The sequence below is a fragment of the Podarcis cretensis genome, assembly GCF_951804945.1.
Source record: "Podarcis cretensis genome assembly, chromosome: 8".
Taxonomy (NCBI): Eukaryota; Metazoa; Chordata; class Lepidosauria; order Squamata; family Lacertidae; genus Podarcis; species Podarcis cretensis.
Window position 1 is genome coordinate 41,074,846 of NC_137177.1, and position 17,215 is coordinate 41,092,060.

Sequence of the window (17,215 nt, forward strand, 5' to 3'; positions counted from 1 at the left end):
CTGCGCGGGCGCGCCTCCCTCCGCAGCGCCACTGAGCATGCTCGAAGCCCTTGTCTGTCGGTCTGTCTCTCCCCACCCCCGTCGCTGCCCGCCCCGCAGACCCTCCCGCGCTTCCTCCGCCGCACCGACCAAGCGGGCCGAGGAGGAGGAGGAGGAGGAGGAGGGAGCGCAGCCGGGTAGGTACCGGGGCGGCTACGGTGGGGTGGAGGGAGGGAAGCCCCGGCGGGCGGGATCTCTGGCAGCGGGGCGGGGTTCCCAAGGACAAAAGGCGGTTCGGGGGCTCGCTTTTCTTGGATAGCTGCGGGCCCACAAAGAGATCCCCTGCAAAGAAGTCCCGGGGAGCCTCCGAGGGACTAACCCTCCAGTGGTCCTAACAACAGTCCTGCGAGGAGGGTCTGGCGCAGAAAGAGCAGCTGGCCCAAGTCCACCTAGCGACCCACGTGCCTCTTGCTGAGCAAGGCGTCTGAACCCGGTTTCTCTCCCCCCGGACCCCCGTCTGACTCTCGGGGCCTTGCTGAAATCCTGATCTTCAGGATCTCCCCAAAGGCAGCTTCAGCTCCGGCGTGTCGCAGGGCTTTTGTTTCTGCGTGGGGTCTTCCTGCAGGTGCCGCTACCCAGCTGCGGAGAATGTGTGGGAAACCCAACCTCCAGGATCTATTGTGTGATGGGGGAGAGCGTGAAATCTCGTGGTCCTGTCTGGCTGAACGGGAGGCTGACGGTGGTTTCAGGGATCCCTCAGGCATAGAAACCTCACTAACAGTAGCCTCAAGGACCCTTAGTTTACATGCTCTTTCCCACCGGGCTCAGAGAATAAGGTTTGGCCTCCCCCAAATCAGAGACTAAGTCCTGACCACCTGCCTGTCTCCTTGGAGATGCCCCAGCAGCTGTCCCAGCCCAAAGTGCTCCTTTTGGAGCACCCTCCAATCACCTGCTTCCCCTACTTGGAGATTCCTGCTGAGATGCAAGGACAAGCAAACATCACCTTGCTTATTTGCTTTGCCATAAACAAGGGGAGCAGATTTGGCAAGATCCACCTTTGGGTCATGCTGGGCAAACCTGCGCCTGTTGAGCCCCTGCAATTCCTGTGGTCCCCAGGCCATTCGCAGAGCTGATGGGGCTCAATCTGGATGGGGCAGCTTTCCTTGCCTTGCTCCAGGGATGCTTCCTACATACAGATGCATTCCTAGGCTCCTTGTGCCGTTGGCAAGGAACTGAATCGGCATCTCCTCCCTGGTCCCTGCTCCCTTCAGTAATGCTTGAAGGTAGACTCTGCCTTCACTTGTGGAATTGCACAGATGGTGCAAGTGCTGTGCTGGGGTTTCCACTAGTCCTCCTGCCCCCTCCCCACTTCCCTGCTTGCCTCCTGTCCATTATGATGACATCAGAATCTCCTCTCTGGATCAGGCCAAGGCCTGCCCCAGCCAGTATTCTGTCTCCCAGAGCAGCCAGCCGCCAAGCCTGCCTTTGGGAAGCTCAGGAGCAGCTAGCCCCTAAGATCTGAGGTACCGTATTTTTCGTCCCATAGGACGCACCTAATTTTTTTGGGGGGGATAAAGGAAATTCCCCCCCCTTTATTTCCCCCCCAAAACCAGGTCGGGGAACAGCGGGATGGCGGCGCTGCCCCTCCCCGCTGTCTCCCGAGCTTGTGGGGCTGGCCGATGTCTGCCCGGCGCGCGGAGCGCTCTGCTTCAGGGCATTCTGCGCGCCGGGCGGCAGGCTGCTATCCGCAGCATGGGGAGCCCCGCGGGAACTCCCGCAGGGCTCCCCAGACTGTGGATGTCTGCCCGGCGCGCTCTGCTTCAGGGCGCCCTGTGCGCCGGGCAGCAGGCTGCTATCCGCAGCTTAGGGAACCCTGCGGGAACTCCCGTGGGCTCCCTAGGCTTGCTGATAGCTTCCTGAAGCCTGGAGAGCGAGAGGGGTCGGTGCGCACCGACCCCCCTCGCTCTCCAAGCTTCAGCAAAAGCCTGTATTTGCCCCATAGGACGCACACAGATTTCCCCTTCATTTTTGGAGGGGAAAAAGTGCGTCCTATAGGGCGAAAAATACGGTATATTGCTCATGAACATGGAGGCTCCATCCTTAGCTGTCCTGTTGAATAGTGGCTACTAGACCTGCCCATTCTGCCCTTTGACCTCACCCCTTGTCAGCCAGCCCTTTAAAGGTCCCTCTGGCTAGCCAGGTACTCCTGGGAACCAGGGCTCAGAGATCCATTTTTGCTTTTTGTGATGGGGATCCCTTAAATCAGTTCCCTGTTGTATGCAGAAATCCTTCTTCCTCTTTCTCTCTCCCGTGGCCAAACATGCTGAGTGGTTGACTCAGTTTGGCAGATGCTCAGGGTGGGTGGCGGCAGGCTCAGGGGCAGAGCACACAGTTGCCTTTCAGAAGGACCCTAAAAGCATCTTTAGATGGGAAGTATTGGTGGATCCTGACAGCTAAGGGTTGTAGCCAGTGCTAGTTCTACTCTGAGTAGAGCTTAGGGGGAGGAAGCCCAAAGCCAAGGCAGAAACTTAGAGCCCATTTTTAGTGCCAATAACCTGGCCATAGAACATGCAAAGTAGTCACTACAAGGGTGACTGAACACACACTGAGAGTCTCCTCCTGCTCCTCCTCACTGAGTAATGGCAGCCAAGCTTAGCACATCAGACTTTAGAAAGGACCTGTTGTCCCTCTTCATGTTTTCAGATAATGCAAAGCCTCTGGGGGTGCTTACTGGGTCACCATCCAGAGCTGCCTCTTGCGAGGAGAACAGGCAAAAGGAGAGATGTTGCTGTTGTCAGCAGCAGCACCCGCACCCTTCCGCCCCACAGCTCGTGAAGTACGTGAGAGCAGACTTGCTGGCTCAGGTTGACGGTAGACATTCTAGTCTGGCATCCTGTCTTTACAGTGGCCATCCAGCTGCCCCAAAGGGAAGAAACCCACAAGCAGGACCTAAGCACAATATCTGCACTCTCCCCTTCTGCAGTATTGAGAGGCATTACTGAGTCTGTCCATGGAGGCAGGGCAGAGCCATTGTGGCTGGCAGCTGTTGGCAGCCTTCTCCTGAATGAATCTGTCCAATCCTTTTTTTAAAACCATTGAAGTTGGTGGCCGTTGCTGTGGGAGTGAGTTCCATCATTTAGCCGTGTTCTGCCTGAAGAAGTCCTTCCAACATTCAGCTTCATTGGAAGCCCATGGGGTCTAGTCTTAGGAGACAAGGAGGAAAGCTTTTCTCTGTCCACTCTCCATGCCTTGCCTCATTCTAGAAACTTTGACCATGTCACTTCTTTTCCATCTTCTCTCTAAACTAAAAAGCCCCAGATGTGGCAAAATTTCCTCATAGCAGTGTCGCTCCATTCCATTATAATTTTGGATGCCCTTTTCAAATTCTACAATATTCTTTTTGAAATGAGGTAGCCCGAACTGAGAACATTCTTCCATATGAAGTTGCAGCATAGATTTGTATAATGGCACTACAATATTAGCAGCTTTATTTTCAATTCCTTTCCTAATGATCCCTAGCATGAAATTTGTGTTTTTCACAGCTGCTGCACACTGGGTCAACATGTTCACTGAGCTATCTGTTTTGACCCCAAGTTCTCATTTCTGGTAAGACACCACCAGTTCAGACCCCATGAGTGTACTTGTGAAATTAACAGTCTTTTTGCCCCAACTTTCATCATTTTGCACTTGCTTTCACTTGCAATTGCATTTGCTGTTCTACAGCCCATTCATTCAGTTTGCAGAGGTCCTTGTGGAGCTCTTCAATTCTCTTTTTGTTTTAACGACCCTGATCAAATGTAGCTACCCATTTTTTTGTGGAGAAGGGAAGCTTAGCCTGAAGCCTGTGCCTCCTTTTCTTGGCTGCCCAGGGCTTCCTCCAAGCAAAGAATCCTCTGAGCTGGCCTGATGACATCCCCTCAGAGGGCTGCCTCCAAACAAGATGGTGCTGGACTCGGGTCGGCAGTCCTTTCGGCGGCGGGAACAGCAGCCTGATGTCTTTGGTGCTGGCCTGCAGCAGCGGAGAAGCGGGAAGAAGGAGGCCTCTCGTCCCTATGAGGGGCTGCGGGTGCCTCCCTTCTTCTCTCCTTCCCTTTCTCTGGATTCAGACTCCTCCAGCCCGGGCCAGCGGGCGCCCCCCAAGACCAAGTGCCTCCAGAACCCAGAGTCCCAAGTGCCGCCCCCCGTGGGCCTCTGCCCTGCCTTCCAGAATCCCTGCAGCTGGATGCGCCGGAGTGAGAGCATCTGTGCAGTGAACCGGAGGGACCGCGCGCGGGGGCAGATCCGCAGTGCCGCCTCCCTGCCTCACCTCCCCAAAGCCAAGGCGGACAGGTGCATTGGGGCCAAGAGGAAAAGTCCCTGCCTGCTGGTGGCCCTGCGGCCGGTGAACGTTGACAAAGAGAGGGAGAAGTTCTTTGGGGCCTGCTACGCCTACAACCCCCAGTTTGAATACGCAGAGCCTGTCCCTGAAGCTGTGTTGGAGAAATACAAAGAGGCCTCTGGGCAGTTTATTTCACAGGTAAGGAAAGTTCCCCCTGCTCCCTCTGCCTTTGCCATTTTCTTCCAAATGGCTGCTCCTCCCTCCACAACCCTTACCCTCTGCTCTGCTGCGAGGAGACTAAGCCAGCAAGTCTCTGCCTCCCAGAGGGAGGATAGATGCTTTGGGTCTCAGTAGCAGGAACGCAGCTGGCATTATATTGTGTGCATCAGTAATCCTCACAATAACCCTGTAAGGAGCAGGGGGGCAAAATGTTTTGAAGAATCTAGAGGCTCAGCTACTTTTCTAGATTCTAGTTTGGCAAGGGGGTCCAAAGAAACGGAGTCATGCTACTGGAGGGAGAGAGCCTGCTCTGATCCTGGCACACATGAGCACATGCCCCACTCCCCCAACATCCAGGCAGTGTTTTACTGTGGGATGCCAGGACTCAGGGATCTAAGAGGGTGAAGTTTGAAACTTGGAAATCAGATGCTTCTTTCAGCAGCCCAGGTGCTAGGACCAGTGGCAAGCAGCAGGGGTGACTGGACTCTCGTACCTTTGCACACTGGGTCAGGATCATTGCCTCCATATTGTAGACTGGAGGGCTGAGACTAAGGGAATGGTGGCAGTTTGAATTGGGCCTTCTGCTCACAGCTGGTGCTACCCTGTTTTGGGCTGAGCAATCTTTCTACTTCTTCATTCTGTTGGTGGTGTTAGAACTTTTGACTCCTCTTGTTAATTCTCACAACAGTCCTCTGAGGGAAGTTGTCCACAGTCGTCTTTTGCGGAGGGGAGCTGAAAGACATTTGCCAGGCTAGAATAAAATTTGACCAGCTCCTTCAGTTGCCAGACTTTGAGGAATCACCGAGGCTTGCTGCCTCTGGTTAGCCAGGTCTGCCTGCTGTGGAGCAACATGGCCTCAGTGTTGATGGCTGGGCTGCTTAGGGCTTCCTAGCTGAGGCAGAGGAAGGGGTGATCTCATGATGGCAATCACCTGTCCTTCATGCTCTTCAGTCTGTCTGTTTGGTCTACAGGTCATAAATATCCAAGATTGTCTCTGGTTATCCAGGGAAATACATAATGGAGGAAAAGGCAAAACACATGCATACAGATTGTGCCTTTTAAAATAAGCCGCAGGAACAATGGAATAACTAATGGACAGACACCTATTCAACTTGCTTTAGTTTTAATTCCTACGAAGTTAAAAAGTAGAATGAATCCAGGTTGCCAGCACCTGAAGGACAACTTCAACTAGCTTGTGTTGGACCTCCTTTAACATTATGCATTAATCTTGAATATATCAGGTGTACTCTCTTCAGGTGTGAGTGGGGAGTTCATTCTTTGTATCTGGTAGCCAAAAAACATTTTTAAAACGTTGTTGTTATTTTAAATAGAAAAAGCAGACAGTTGCTGTGTGTGTTTCAGGCTATTGGAATCATTGATGCTGTGCTGGAGAAATATAGCACCTACGAGAACTTTGAGGCATCCAATGGAGGGAAGTTGCTCAGCAAATGCCAGATCTGGTCCATTGTCAGGAAGTACATGCAGAAGGAAGGCTGCTCTGGAGAGGTGAGTCCAATGCTGGCAAAAGACCTTCTGCGTGATTCCAGTGAGGCACCCTGACAGCCTTTTGTGCAGTGCCCTTGGAAACCCCAAAATCCTTCCTGCCCCAGGCAGTAATTGCTTGGGGTTGCATCCAGCCAGGATGGTGAGGGTGGGAAGCCACATCTGGGACTAGCCCTGGACTCTCCCCTAGAGACTGCATGGACTGACTGGAGTCCTGCCAGGACGGGAAGCTGCATGGGAGCTCTGTGCTGCTCCTTGCCTGACCTACCTCCCAAGAGCTGTGCTGGGTTTCCTAAGCAGGCTCAGAATCCTGGGGGATAAATGCTGGGATGGTCTTGGTTGTCACATGCATGGATGGATGGATGGCCTGTGGTTTCCCTCTTCGGTTTCAAAGCTTGTTCTCCATCCTGGGCCCTGTGATGGGAACTCCCTCGCAGCTCAATGCAGAGTGTAAATACAGGCCCTGCTCCCCAATCTTCTTCTAGGTGGTGGTTCAGCTGACCGAGGACCTGCTGTCTCAGGCAGTGATGATGGTGGAAAACAGCCGCCCAACTTTAGCCATCAACCTTTCTGGGGCTCGTCAGAACTGGCTGGAGGGCATGTTGCGCCATGAAATAGGTCAGGATCCGTGAAGAAGGAGCAAAGTTCTGTGACATTCCCCAACCCTCTGTGCCCTGGAAGGGTATTAAAGGAGCACGAGGTGGGAGGAGAGTGGAGAATTGTCTGCCAGGAGTTGGGACATCAATTTTTCTTTCAAGGGAAGGATGTACCAGCTGACTACCCAGCCCTGAACTCTGGCTGGGTTAATAATTCTGTTCAGTGCCACAGAGACCTAGAACTCTGAAGAGCAGGAGGGTCTGGGTGCTCACTGACAGGGGCCTAGTTGTCAAATGCTGTCTGGCTGTGAAAATCAAGGGAAGGCTCATGTCTAATACAAGTTCCATTAACTACCACTGCTACATCAGAACAGATTTCAGCCTCATCAGACTGAAAGAAGCTGCTTAATAAGAAGTCAGGCTTTATCTAGTTTAATAAACTATCACGGACCGTGCTGAGGAGGAATGGTGGAAGCCACCACCTCTACCTGCTCCTGCTCCGGAATCTTCCCAGGAGCAGGAGGACAGATAGATTTGGAACGGTGGTTTGCAGAGGGGCATAGTTCAGAAGGCAGAAGCTGGGAAATACTGTATGGAGAACAGCTAGGAGAAGAAACACTGGAAGACAGAGGGTTAACAGATTCACAGTCTCTGGACAGCATTCCTCTGCCCAGCCCAAGGTCAAAAAGAGCTCAGAAAGTCTCAGAACAGAATGCTCAGAGGGCACATGCTCAGATTACAAGACGTAGGAGTGACATAGATTAATAGGGACGGAGAGGGTGTAAGCCTTAATTAGGAGCACCGCCATTCTGGGTTGACACTTTCTTTTGTCCTTCGCTGTGTTTATTAAAGAAACTAACTGGTAAGAATTCATTTTGTTTGATCTCCTCATTTATGGCTACGGGGGAGGAAGCAGATTCCCTGAAGCCTGACATAACACATTTTTAAGTGATTCATTTCATGGTTTTCAACTTTTCCAATTTTTAAGGCTTTCTAATTTTTCGAGTTGTCATCCGATGCCATAAAGGCATCAGGTGATGGGCAGGGAGTGTTCCCACCACCTGATACAGTTCCCTACCCCTGGACATGCAGCCTAAAACCCAGGACGTGAGTCCTCTTTTGCCCTGCGATTCATTGACCCAGTGAAGGACTGGGAAGTGGGGTGGGGGGGAAGCTGAGGCAAGCCAGTTGTGAAGGAGGAGTAATGATGGGGAAATGCCTCTCCTCTGCCTTAGGCACCCACTACATCCGCGGGGTCAACAATGCCCACCAGCCGTGGCACAGCTCAGAAGGCCGCCAGCACTACGGCCTGAAGCCGGCGAATCCTACTGAGGAAGGCCTGGCCAGCCTGCACAGCGTCCTCTTCCGCAAGCAGCCCTTCCTGTGGAGGGCAGCCCTTCTCTACTACACTGTCTACCGGGCCAGCCACATGTCCTTCTGCGAGCTCTTCCATGACCTGGAGCGCTACGTCCAGGACCCTGGGGTGCGCTGGGAATACTGTGTGCGGGCCAAGAGAGGCCAGACAGACACTTCCGAGCCAGGTAAGGGCCTTCACATGGCATGAGGATGCTCAGTATTGGAGAGATGCAAATGTTTCCAGCCCTCAGGGTTCTGGAGGTTGGCCACTTGAGCAGCATTTGCTAAAATTCCTCTCCAATTTAGGACCCCCTTGCTCAGCCCCCACCCTCCCACCATCACAAGAAGATGGCTGGCTGGGGGATGGTGTGTAGGTGACCTGCAAAGGACAACTCCGCTCTTGGGCACTGATGTGCAGCAGGGCTGGTGCTGGGGGCTCTCCTGATTGATGGTGCCCTTCAGAATTAGATTCTGATACCCTGCAGAACACTAAAAAAAAGAAAACTCTAAAAGCACAAGATGACTTCCTGCAAACCTCCACCCTTCCAGCCCTCAGGAAGTTCCCTGATTTTGGCAGTGTTTGAATTTCTTGCCAGTATTTGGACGTCACTTTGGAAGGTGTCCTGCTTATGCTGGATGTGTCAGTGGTTTTTCTCTTTCAGGGTGTTTCAGTAAAGATCAAGTGTACCTGGATGGAATTCTCCGGATCCTGAGACATCGACAAACCATCAACTTCCAGCTGCTGGCTGCCCTGGGGAAGGTAACAGCTCTGCCTGCTCTGTGGTCTTCCCCCACCCCCAATGTGTGTGTATTGTGGGGGGCAGGTACCCTCACCTCCTCCATCTCATAGCCAAGAGGGCTTTCTTTGGCTTGGCTTCTGGTGTTTGCTCCAGTTGGAGGCAGGTGGATAGAGCAGGAAGAGACCAAGAAGGGAGGACAGCATAGTCCTCAGCTAAGAAAACCTAATTTTTCCATCTAAGTGAGGCCCTCCAATTCATCTTGATCCTCCTCCAAAGGGCATAGAATGTCTATTCTCTCCCCACTCCCCCTTTATCATTGTAACAGTCCTGTCTCAAAATGGCTGTTTTTAACCCAAGAGGCACTAGGGAGTTCTGATTGTGAATCTCCCACAATGCATTTGGTTTGGCCCTCAGTAGGAGTGTCCACCAGACTGGCTCTCAGGTGAGGTAAATTTGGTCTGTTACACAAAACTCTCTGGTATTGCAGTGATGATGATGATGATGATGATGATGTTTTTTGTACCTCACCTATCTGACTGGGTTGCCCCAGCCACTCTGGGTGGGTGGCTTCCAGCAAGAAGACTGAAACCTCATCTTTGAATGAATTGCTAATTTTCAGTTGCTCTTTTTCTTATACACAAATAAATTCAGGTCTCCTACGAAGATGTGAGTAATCTTCAGAAATACGGGGTGCTGGAGAAGGCTCGAATCCCTCACTTCATGCAGGATCTAGAGAGGTACATGCAGCAGCTCAACCACATTGTCGCAACCAACTGTCTCAGTGACGAGGAACTGGAACAGCTGCTGCCAGAATGAGCCGGCCTTTGAGGGGGAAGAGGGAGGGAGGGAGAGGGCTATGGCTCCTCCAGCCTTTGCTGCTGTCACCCAAGACAGGCTGTGCTGTAATCATGAATAGGCCCTTTGGGGGTCTTCAAAGAAGTTGTTGTGTCAGATTGTGGTCCTGCTGAAAACAGTTTACTGGCTTACAGCCTACTATTTATTCTTTATTTATTGGGGTCTCTGGTTGAATATTAGGTGAATGAAGACTGGGATGAGGCAGTCTTCCAGCTATTCAAGGAGAAACCTTTGCAGGTGGTCTGCTGAGTGTTCCAATCTGGAGCCATTTAAAGTAATTTCAAAATGTCTCAAGATACATGGAATGTGGCATGTTCCCCTTCTGCGGAGCAGGCTGGCAGTCATCACTTTTGATCCTGCTAAAACAAAAAAGGCAATTCTAAGGGAGGTTAACTGTTCTGCGTTTGCACAAGCCAGTGTGTTTGGTTCACCAATTCAACCATTTGACTGAGAGAGAGCAGGCGCAGAGGTCACCAGCCGCTGCAAGGACATGTCTTCCAGGGTTTGGCTGCCAAGAATTAGATACAGAACCCATTTACGCAAAGTTAGAAAATGTCTTCAGGTGTGTTTCATATCCATCTCAGTCAGCTTGCAGCTTTTCAGAAAAACTTGCTTTGTTGCATCAGACAGAGATCTTTCTCTCTTGGCCAGCATCTTTTGCTTCCAACCAGGCAGGTGCCTTGGGAGCTCACAAGCCAGGCAATGAGCTGCACTCAACATCTCCTGAATTACTTTGAATGCAGCAGGACTCCACAGCCTTGAATGCAGGAAGCTGCTTTCTCTGAAAGACCTGCTGGTCCATGAGTAAATGCAAGTAGCTCCGTCTAGTCCTTTGACAAAAGTTTTTGTCCAGTGTAAGCAGTTGTCTGTAGTTGGCATGTGCAGTGTGATGGGTGCTCGGGGGTTGCTTCAGCTGTGTTTTTGACAGCCAAACATGTTTGTGCCCAAGGATTTTGGGGGAGGTGCAGAGAGAGACTGGTGGCCACCCTGAGGCAGGAGGGAGGCAAGGAAAGGAGGTGTGGGAGGGCAGGTAGCTTTAGCTTAGAAAAGGATGTGTTTGATAAGCAAGGGCAGGTCCTTCGTAAATGGAGCCAAGGACCTTGGTAGTGTTTCTCAAGCAAATAAATTGGGAGAATCTGAGGGAGCAAAGGTGCACGGGGGCCACCTTGGGTGTCAAGTCTGAAGCTGTTGCTTTAACAGTCTCTTCTGGCATTAAGTGACATATAAATTCATATTAAAACAACCCTTTCCCATCCTGCGATGCTACCTCAACTGGGGGGTGATGTTACCTGTGCTTCTACACTGTTTGTCAAAGCCATTTCCACTGCTGGGCTCCTTGGTGTAAAACGGATTTTGCTCCATTCAATAAAGACTCTCCTCTGCTTTTGTTGTGCTTAGCTGGAGAGGTTGGCAGAAATCTTCATGCACTGCCAAGCTGAAATCCTTGCTCAGACTGAAGTGGGAGGATAACCTTTTTGCTCTCTGAATACTTTAGAAAAAAGTCACATGTGCCCGCCCCCCACCTTGACTAATGAGAAGGGGCATCTCCCACCACACCCCATGCCATTTCCTTCACCAGCTTCTACTAGCCCTCCAGTAAGCAACCAACAGTCATGAACCTATGGATGGTACAACCCACCCCTTTCAATGTAAAGGGTCTTGGGCAATCCTGACCCCTGGTATCAAATCCTTCCTACCCATGTAGATTTCACCCACTAGGCTGCCTCTGCAACTGCCTCAATCTGAAGGCTAAACAGCAGCCATAGCCATCTCCATAAAATGTGGTAGGATGTGTCAATGCAGTTGCAGAATGTCAGATACTGTCTATCATGTGCCCTGTTTGCCAAGGCTCTGGAAAACACACCTGTCTATCTATCTGTCCTCTTTCATAACTGACAAAATCTCCTTCCAAGTGCCCTCCCATTTCCTAAAAGATGGAAGCACATTTATAAAATAGGATTTTACTTGGTTGCAGGATTTTCTTCCACCTTGTTTTCTAAGCCACCCAAGAACAGTAAGTTTTGTCCGTGGGAATGTTTCTAAACCAGAAACATTCAGACCTTTATAAAATATTCAGCTTTGTAAGAGTGGTATTTTGATGTCCAGTCCTCAGTTTATACTATATAAACATGTTCCTCAGTTTTCATGATTTACTTTTCAGATTCACGTGTGTTTCTAATCCAATACTTTTAGACAAGCTTAAGTAGGGAAAAGGGTATTGTCTTTATTTAAAAACAAAACAATCACAATTATTTTATTCACATACAAGTACAAGAGCATCTCCTGCTTGTTCCCACCCCAACCCCACCCAGCATGCATTATCAGGGGCGCCCAGACAAACACTGATTCACCACTTCCAACAGGTGGTTGTTTTCCAAGGCAGCCGCCACTCTCTCTTTGTCAGCCAGTTGCTTGTTTACTGTGAAAAAGAACCCCACAAGAGGAGTTAGTGAAGACATTAATCCATCCATTCTCCTCTGCTGTATAGCTCAAGGGCTAGGACCCCACCAAAAAAATTCCAAGTGGTATTTGTACTCTTCCCTTCCAGCTTTGCTTCTAAACAAATATAGAAGGGAATGTAAGTGACTTATTCTGAGGGGTATTTTGTGGTGAATTTCAAACGTACCTGCATGCTCTGAGGCATGTGTTCCAGGGGTTATGTGGACATCCACCTGGGAGGAAGAAAAGAAGAAGCATCATTTGTGTCACCAAATAACGTTCCCCCAGGTTGAACCAGCTGGAGGAATAATAAAATTATACCTCGCTAATCCAATTTTACCTTAATTTAATTTGGTTGCTCAGATACACACCATCACCAGTTCCCTCCCTTCCATTCTGTGTCTCATTGGTGAGGATGCGCTGTCACTTTGGCAGTTTCTTTATTTCTAATTCCAACCCAAGAATTCTTCTAGTGGGATAAATACTCTGGCTGGGCAGAATGCCTTGATCAAAAGCTTTGGAATGCCCCACCACCATTGGATATGAAGAAGCCACTAGGGAGCAGGAGTGGAAGGGCTGAAACAACTGAAAGAAGGCATCTGATCAATGGTGGGGCTGCAGGGCAGCCAGGGACCCCTTTCCTTATTGATTTGAAAAAACGGCACTTGGTTTACAGCATGTCAAATTCCAAAAAGCTGCATGGGATCCTGCAATTGGTAGCCTCAGGTGCTTTAATAGAAACAAAGGGGAGAAGGAAAGCCCACATATCCCTTTGATGCCTAGCCTGTCAAGTGCCAAGATGAGCAAGAGCTTCTGAAACTAGGTGTCACAGGAAGCAAGTAAGGAGGAAATTCATGCTGCTTTCCAGGGTGCTGTAGTTGCTGCCTCTTGGGAGCCAAGCAGTGGTCTCACAAACAGGAGCTACTCCCCAAGGGCCAAGCCAGCTGTTTGTCTGGGGCCCTTTCCTAGGGCAGATCAAGTTTTCTGGCATCACTGGCTGTTTGAATTTATATCCCCACCCCATCCCCTGCAACACCTAGAATGTCAAGTCAAAGCAGCACTTTGGAGTTCCCCTTGAAGGTTGCTGACCCAGGTCATTGTTTTGTCTCCCACATTTGTCTTGGTTTTCAATGCTTTGAGGAGCTACAGGAACTTGCAGCTGCCACCGCACTTTCTATCCCCTGCAGAATTCTAATTTCTGCTCATGGCTGGTGAGCACTGCAGGTTTGCAACGGGGAATGCAGACACTGTAAAAGCAGAACTACCAGTACAATTCTGCTTCCAGATGATCACTCAAGAGCAATGCCTCAACAGCCCCAAGGGCCCCTCATGTCCACCCAATGCAACGAGAACAGAATTTCTCCATCGCCCTTTTGGCCATTTACATCCACTCACCTTAAACCTTTCTGGGAGGGATCTGATCAGCTTCACTTTGACTGAAAGGCCAATTAATGTTGCCATGCTGCAGTGAGGAATGGTGGGGGTGAATTCCACTGAAACGGTGCTCTCAGCATCATTTACCTGTGAAAGACCCATCCCGACACAATCACTTTTTTTTTTCAGAGAATCATAATTTAAACCACATAAAATGCTGTTCTAATTGGAAAAAGAGCTAATTGGCTTGTCTCATTGCATCTTACTAACTCTGCATTTGTACTTTGAGAATTAGACTCTCAGCCCAGGAATTCACAAAGAAAACCAAGCAACCTGGGGACAAATAGAAGAGAACACCTTCACCCCCAAATTGCTCCCCTTTATCACATACATAGCCCAACAAGAACCCATCCACAGCATATGAATCAATATGGCTAACTTGACCCAACAATCCCACCCCCTCACAAATGCAAACAAACCTCACTGCAGCCAACTACAGACAGCCAACACCCTGGCCCCACCCCCATCCCTCTCACCACCAAGGAAATAAGTGAATAGAAAGAGAACTTACCCAGTTGATGCTGACACAAAACCCCACACTTACACTATATAAAAGTTACAGATAGGTAGCCGTGTTGGTCTGCCATAGTCAAAACAAAAATTTTTTCCCCTTCCAGTAGCACCTTAAAGACCAACTAAGTTAGTTCTTGGTATGAGCTTTCGTGTGCATGCACACTTCTTCAGATGTGTGCATGCACACGAAAGCTCATACCAAGAACTAACTTAGTTAGTCTTTAAGGTGCTACTGGAAGGAAAAAAAATTTTTGTTTTGACTATATAAAAGAATATAGTGTCTGAGCCTGAGCCAAGGGCCACTGAGCTAACCAGGTGGTGGTGAGATGGGAGGGGGCATCACCGTAGGGCATGATGGTAGCAGCTTGGATAAGTCACACAGGTGCAGTTATATAAAAAGCCTCCTGGGCAGTGGGGAAGTGAAATGGGGAATTTAAGAATCAGGCCAGGCAAAACTGGAAAGACACCTGTTCTTCCTTGAAGCTGCATCTCTCCTAAAGGATCTGTTTGTACCTGGTTTTCATGAATTTAGTGACATGGGCTACAGCCTGTTCAGCCTCTGTTGAGCCTCTGGCTCAAAAAGTGGCCATTTTTTCTCTATAGCTTGGAAAAGGCAGAGAAAGGCCAACAACACTCACCTTGACTCGAACTTGTTCTACGACGTTTAGTTCTTCTAATGTTAAGGGATGCTCTGGGTCGTTGATGGAACGAATGAGATGTAGAAAGTCAAGGAAAAACACTCCACTAGCAAAGCATGGCCAGGCACAAAGCAACAGGCCCTGTGGGGATGCAATTCTTCATTTAAGATGGGAGCTTCCCAAATGTTGCCCAATGAAGACAAACTGCTCAAGCCTTCCCAACAGCAACCAATGCAGAAAACAGGTTGGCCAATACCTCTTTAGAGAGGCCAACTGCACACTACCAGAAAACATCTTTTTAGTCCAGCGGTGGGGACTCTATGGCCCTCCTTATGCTCTTGGTTTCCCCACTCCCATCAGCCTGTGTGATAGGCACTATAGTCCAATATCTGGAGGACCACAGATTCTCCATCTCTGCTTTATGCAATCCTCCCCTCTCTACTAAATGCCACTTTCTCTTTCTTCTGAGATGATAACACCCTGGTAGGAATTTTTGCATGAGAGCCCTGAGTTACCTGCTGAATGCCAGCAAGGGACCACCAGCTTTCAAATACAACTTTAAAAACTTGAGATGCTTGAGGAAATCAATCTGTGCTATTTCTAATACAAACCTGATATAGACCTGCTCTGTGCCTAAAAAGTTTATTCTGTGAACTGCCCTGAGACCCCGGGTATAGGGCGGTACAGTGGTACCTCCAGTTATGAACTTAATCCATTCCAGAGGTCTGTTTGTAACCTGAAACCAATCTTAACACGAGGTACGCTTTCACTAATGGTGCCTCCCGCTGCTGCTGTGCTGCCGGCACGCAACTGTCACTTGCATCCCGGGCAAAGTTCGCAACCGTGAGCATCTACTTCCGGGTTAGCGGAGCTCATAATCCGAAGCATTCGTAAGGAGGGCGGTACGTAAAATGAGGTTCCACTGTATATTAATTCAATAAATAATAAATAAAAATAAAAATAAAGGCCGGCTGAATTGGGCTAATGACCAATTTAGTCCATTCTCAATCATTTTGGTTACCTTTTTACAGACCATTTCCTGTACAATATCCTTTTGGAGGTGAGGCAACCAGAATGTCACAGAGTGTTCAAAGAGCAGTTGCATGGTACGATACTGGCAATTTTGTTTTCAATTCCTTTCCAAACGATCACACACTCTTTTCATTTTAACAATCTGAAAAAATTAATGTTACCGGCAAACCTTGCCTCCCTGCTGCTAATCCCTAATTCTAAATTATTTATAAACAACTTAAAAGAGCACAATCCCGACATTGATCCTTGGAGGGCTCAATTTTCAACATCTCCCCATTTGGAAAGCTGTCCGTTTATTCCTACTCTTTCATTCCTGCAGCTTAAACAAGAGGACCTCTCCTACCATTCCTCGACTGCTAAGCTTACGCAGGAGTCATTGGTGAGCTTCATCAAAAGCTTTTTTGAAAATCCAAGTGCTCCATGTCAGCCAGATCACCTCTATCTACATGCTTGTTGACACCCTCAAAGAAATCTAAATAGGTTCATGAGGTAGAACTTGCCTCCCCCTGACAGATTGTAACTTACTCGGCTCGAAAAACGCATCGAAGTGCGTTAAGAAACGACTACTGTATATCGATGTGACTATTCAACCGACCTGCTTATTGAGTGCAAGCGTGTGAAAGTGACACGATCTGCGCACCCCGGACACAAACCCACCGCGCCTGCTCCACCCAGAGCCCCAGCCCGGGCTCCCAGGGCTCAGCCCCTCTTGCCCGGCTCCGCACCCGCCTTCCCGACCCCAACCCAGGCGCCGCTGCAAGCGGGAGGCGCCACTTCCATGAGCCACTGGAGAAGCTCTAAGAACCACGAGAAGCGCCGGGCCCGCCCCCTCCGCCCCAGGGAGACTTTCCCCCTTGGCAGGCGAACCCCGGCTGGGCTCCGATGAGGATATCGAAGATCTCCCGGTCGTCGATGGCGTCGGGCAGCTCGTCGTCCTCCTCGCGCGCCGTGACGGGCCGCTCGCCCTGGCGCCGGTAGATGAGCGGGTTCGCGTTTTCCAGGGCGCCGCCCGCCGCCGAGGCAGACGGATCTTGGCCCACCATGGCGACGGCGGCGGCACTCAGCCCACTAGACCCAGCGCCGTTGCCAAGCGCTTCCCCGCACCGGAAGGACGCTGAGCGGAGATGGCTTCGGCGTGACGCGCTTCCGGTATTTGGGTAACGCGCTCAGCCTTACTGCAGTGGAGCTAAGAATGTAGAAGAGCCCATCTCGCTGCCTATAGCTGGAGCTGCCGGGTTCGCTTTGTTTCTAATTTTCCTTCTCCCCGCTGCAGAAGTGCGAGTTGCTGGGAGGAAACGCCTGAGTGTTCGTGCACAGACAGATAGTAGCCTCTGAGCATATACAGACTTCTCTCCCCTTACCTTGGGCAACTGCCGCCTCTGCCTTCCTTGCGCGGTTTGAAGGGTCCCTAGGAGGCCATCCAGTCGCACCTGCCTGTTCAGTGCAGGATTTTGCGGCTTCAGCCTCCCTGCCAGGAAGGCCACCCAGCAGCCGAGGGTCCACTGTGAGAGTCGCAGGCTGAGGGTTACTAATAAAAAAGTCCTCTCGGAGCCCCAAAAGTCACCAGGAAGGGGGGGGCTCTGCTGTGAAAGG

The 17,215-nt window shown here is 50.3% G+C and overlaps 2 protein-coding genes and 1 long non-coding RNA gene across 6 annotated transcripts in view; 1 reads left to right on the top strand and 2 right to left on the bottom strand.

Moving 5' to 3' along the window:
- The window catches only part of LOC307222712, a 17,184-nt gene extending 15,878 nt beyond the window's left edge, over positions 1 to 1,306 (bottom strand). The window contains exon 1 of the long non-coding RNA XR_013841859.1: positions 1,035 to 1,306. This is a non-coding gene — a long non-coding RNA (uncharacterized lncRNA). The remainder of the gene's footprint in view (positions 1 to 1,034) is intronic.
- Positions 47 to 9,699, top strand: MATCAP1 (microtubule associated tyrosine carboxypeptidase 1). 2 transcript variants are annotated; one of them, XM_079988146.1, is made up of 7 exons: positions 47 to 176; positions 3,849 to 4,495; positions 5,879 to 6,022; positions 6,505 to 6,637; positions 7,851 to 8,156; positions 8,634 to 8,731; positions 9,363 to 9,699. In XM_079988146.1, exons 2-7 carry the CDS (start codon positions 3,920 to 3,922, stop codon positions 9,525 to 9,527), a joined length of 1,422 nt encoding a protein of 473 aa, XP_079844272.1. In that variant the 5' UTR covers positions 47 to 176; positions 3,849 to 3,919; the 3' UTR covers positions 9,528 to 9,699. The 2 variants fall into 2 exon arrangements, with proteins under 2 accessions (XP_079844272.1, XP_079844271.1); XM_079988145.1 differs by lacking the exon at positions 47 to 176 and adding an exon at positions 1,383 to 1,502.
- Positions 9,700 to 11,770: 2,071 nt separating this feature from the next.
- CIAO2B (cytosolic iron-sulfur assembly component 2B) lies at positions 11,771 to 16,748 on the bottom strand. Of its 3 annotated transcripts, none has more exons than XM_079988148.1 (5): positions 16,513 to 16,748; positions 14,591 to 14,668; positions 13,401 to 13,526; positions 12,193 to 12,238; positions 11,771 to 11,985 (listed from the first exon to the last, which is right to left on the bottom strand). In XM_079988148.1, the coding sequence occupies exons 1-5, from the start codon at positions 16,663 to 16,665 to the stop codon at positions 11,888 to 11,890; spliced, it is 501 nt and encodes a 166-aa protein (XP_079844274.1). In that variant the 5' UTR covers positions 16,666 to 16,748; the 3' UTR covers positions 11,771 to 11,887. The 3 variants fall into 3 exon arrangements, with proteins under 3 accessions (XP_079844274.1, XP_079844276.1, XP_079844275.1); XM_079988150.1 differs by lacking the exon at positions 16,513 to 16,748 and adding an exon at positions 16,397 to 16,417 and having other exon boundaries at positions 14,591 to 14,731; XM_079988149.1 differs by lacking the exon at positions 16,513 to 16,748 and adding an exon at positions 16,148 to 16,180 and having other exon boundaries at positions 14,591 to 14,731.
- Positions 16,749 to 17,215: the final 467 nt, after the last annotated feature.

Excerpts from the sequence above, each read along its gene's own strand:
- MATCAP1 (XM_079988146.1), top strand. The coding sequence starts at position 3,920 with ATGGTGCTGGACTCGGGTCGGCAGTCCTTTCGGCGGCGGGAACAGCAG. Across the intron at positions 8,157-8,633 it reads GACAGACACTTCCGAGCCAG|GGTGTTTCAGTAAAGATCAA; the intron begins GTAAGGGCCTTC and ends TTTCTCTTTCAG. Across the intron at positions 8,732-9,362 it reads TGCTGGCTGCCCTGGGGAAG|GTCTCCTACGAAGATGTGAG; the intron begins GTAACAGCTCTG and ends AAATAAATTCAG.
- CIAO2B (XM_079988148.1), bottom strand. The coding sequence starts at position 16,665 with ATGGTGGGCCAAGATCCGTCTGCCTCGGCGGCGGGCGGCGCCCTGGAA. Across the intron at positions 14,669-16,512 it reads ACGACCGGGAGATCTTCGAT|CTCATTCGTTCCATCAACGA; the intron begins ATCCTCATCGGA and ends GACTTTCTACAT. Across the intron at positions 12,239-13,400 it reads CCCTCCCAGAAAGGTTTAAG|GTGGATGTCCACATAACCCC; the intron begins GTGAGTGGATGT and ends TCTTCCTCCCAG.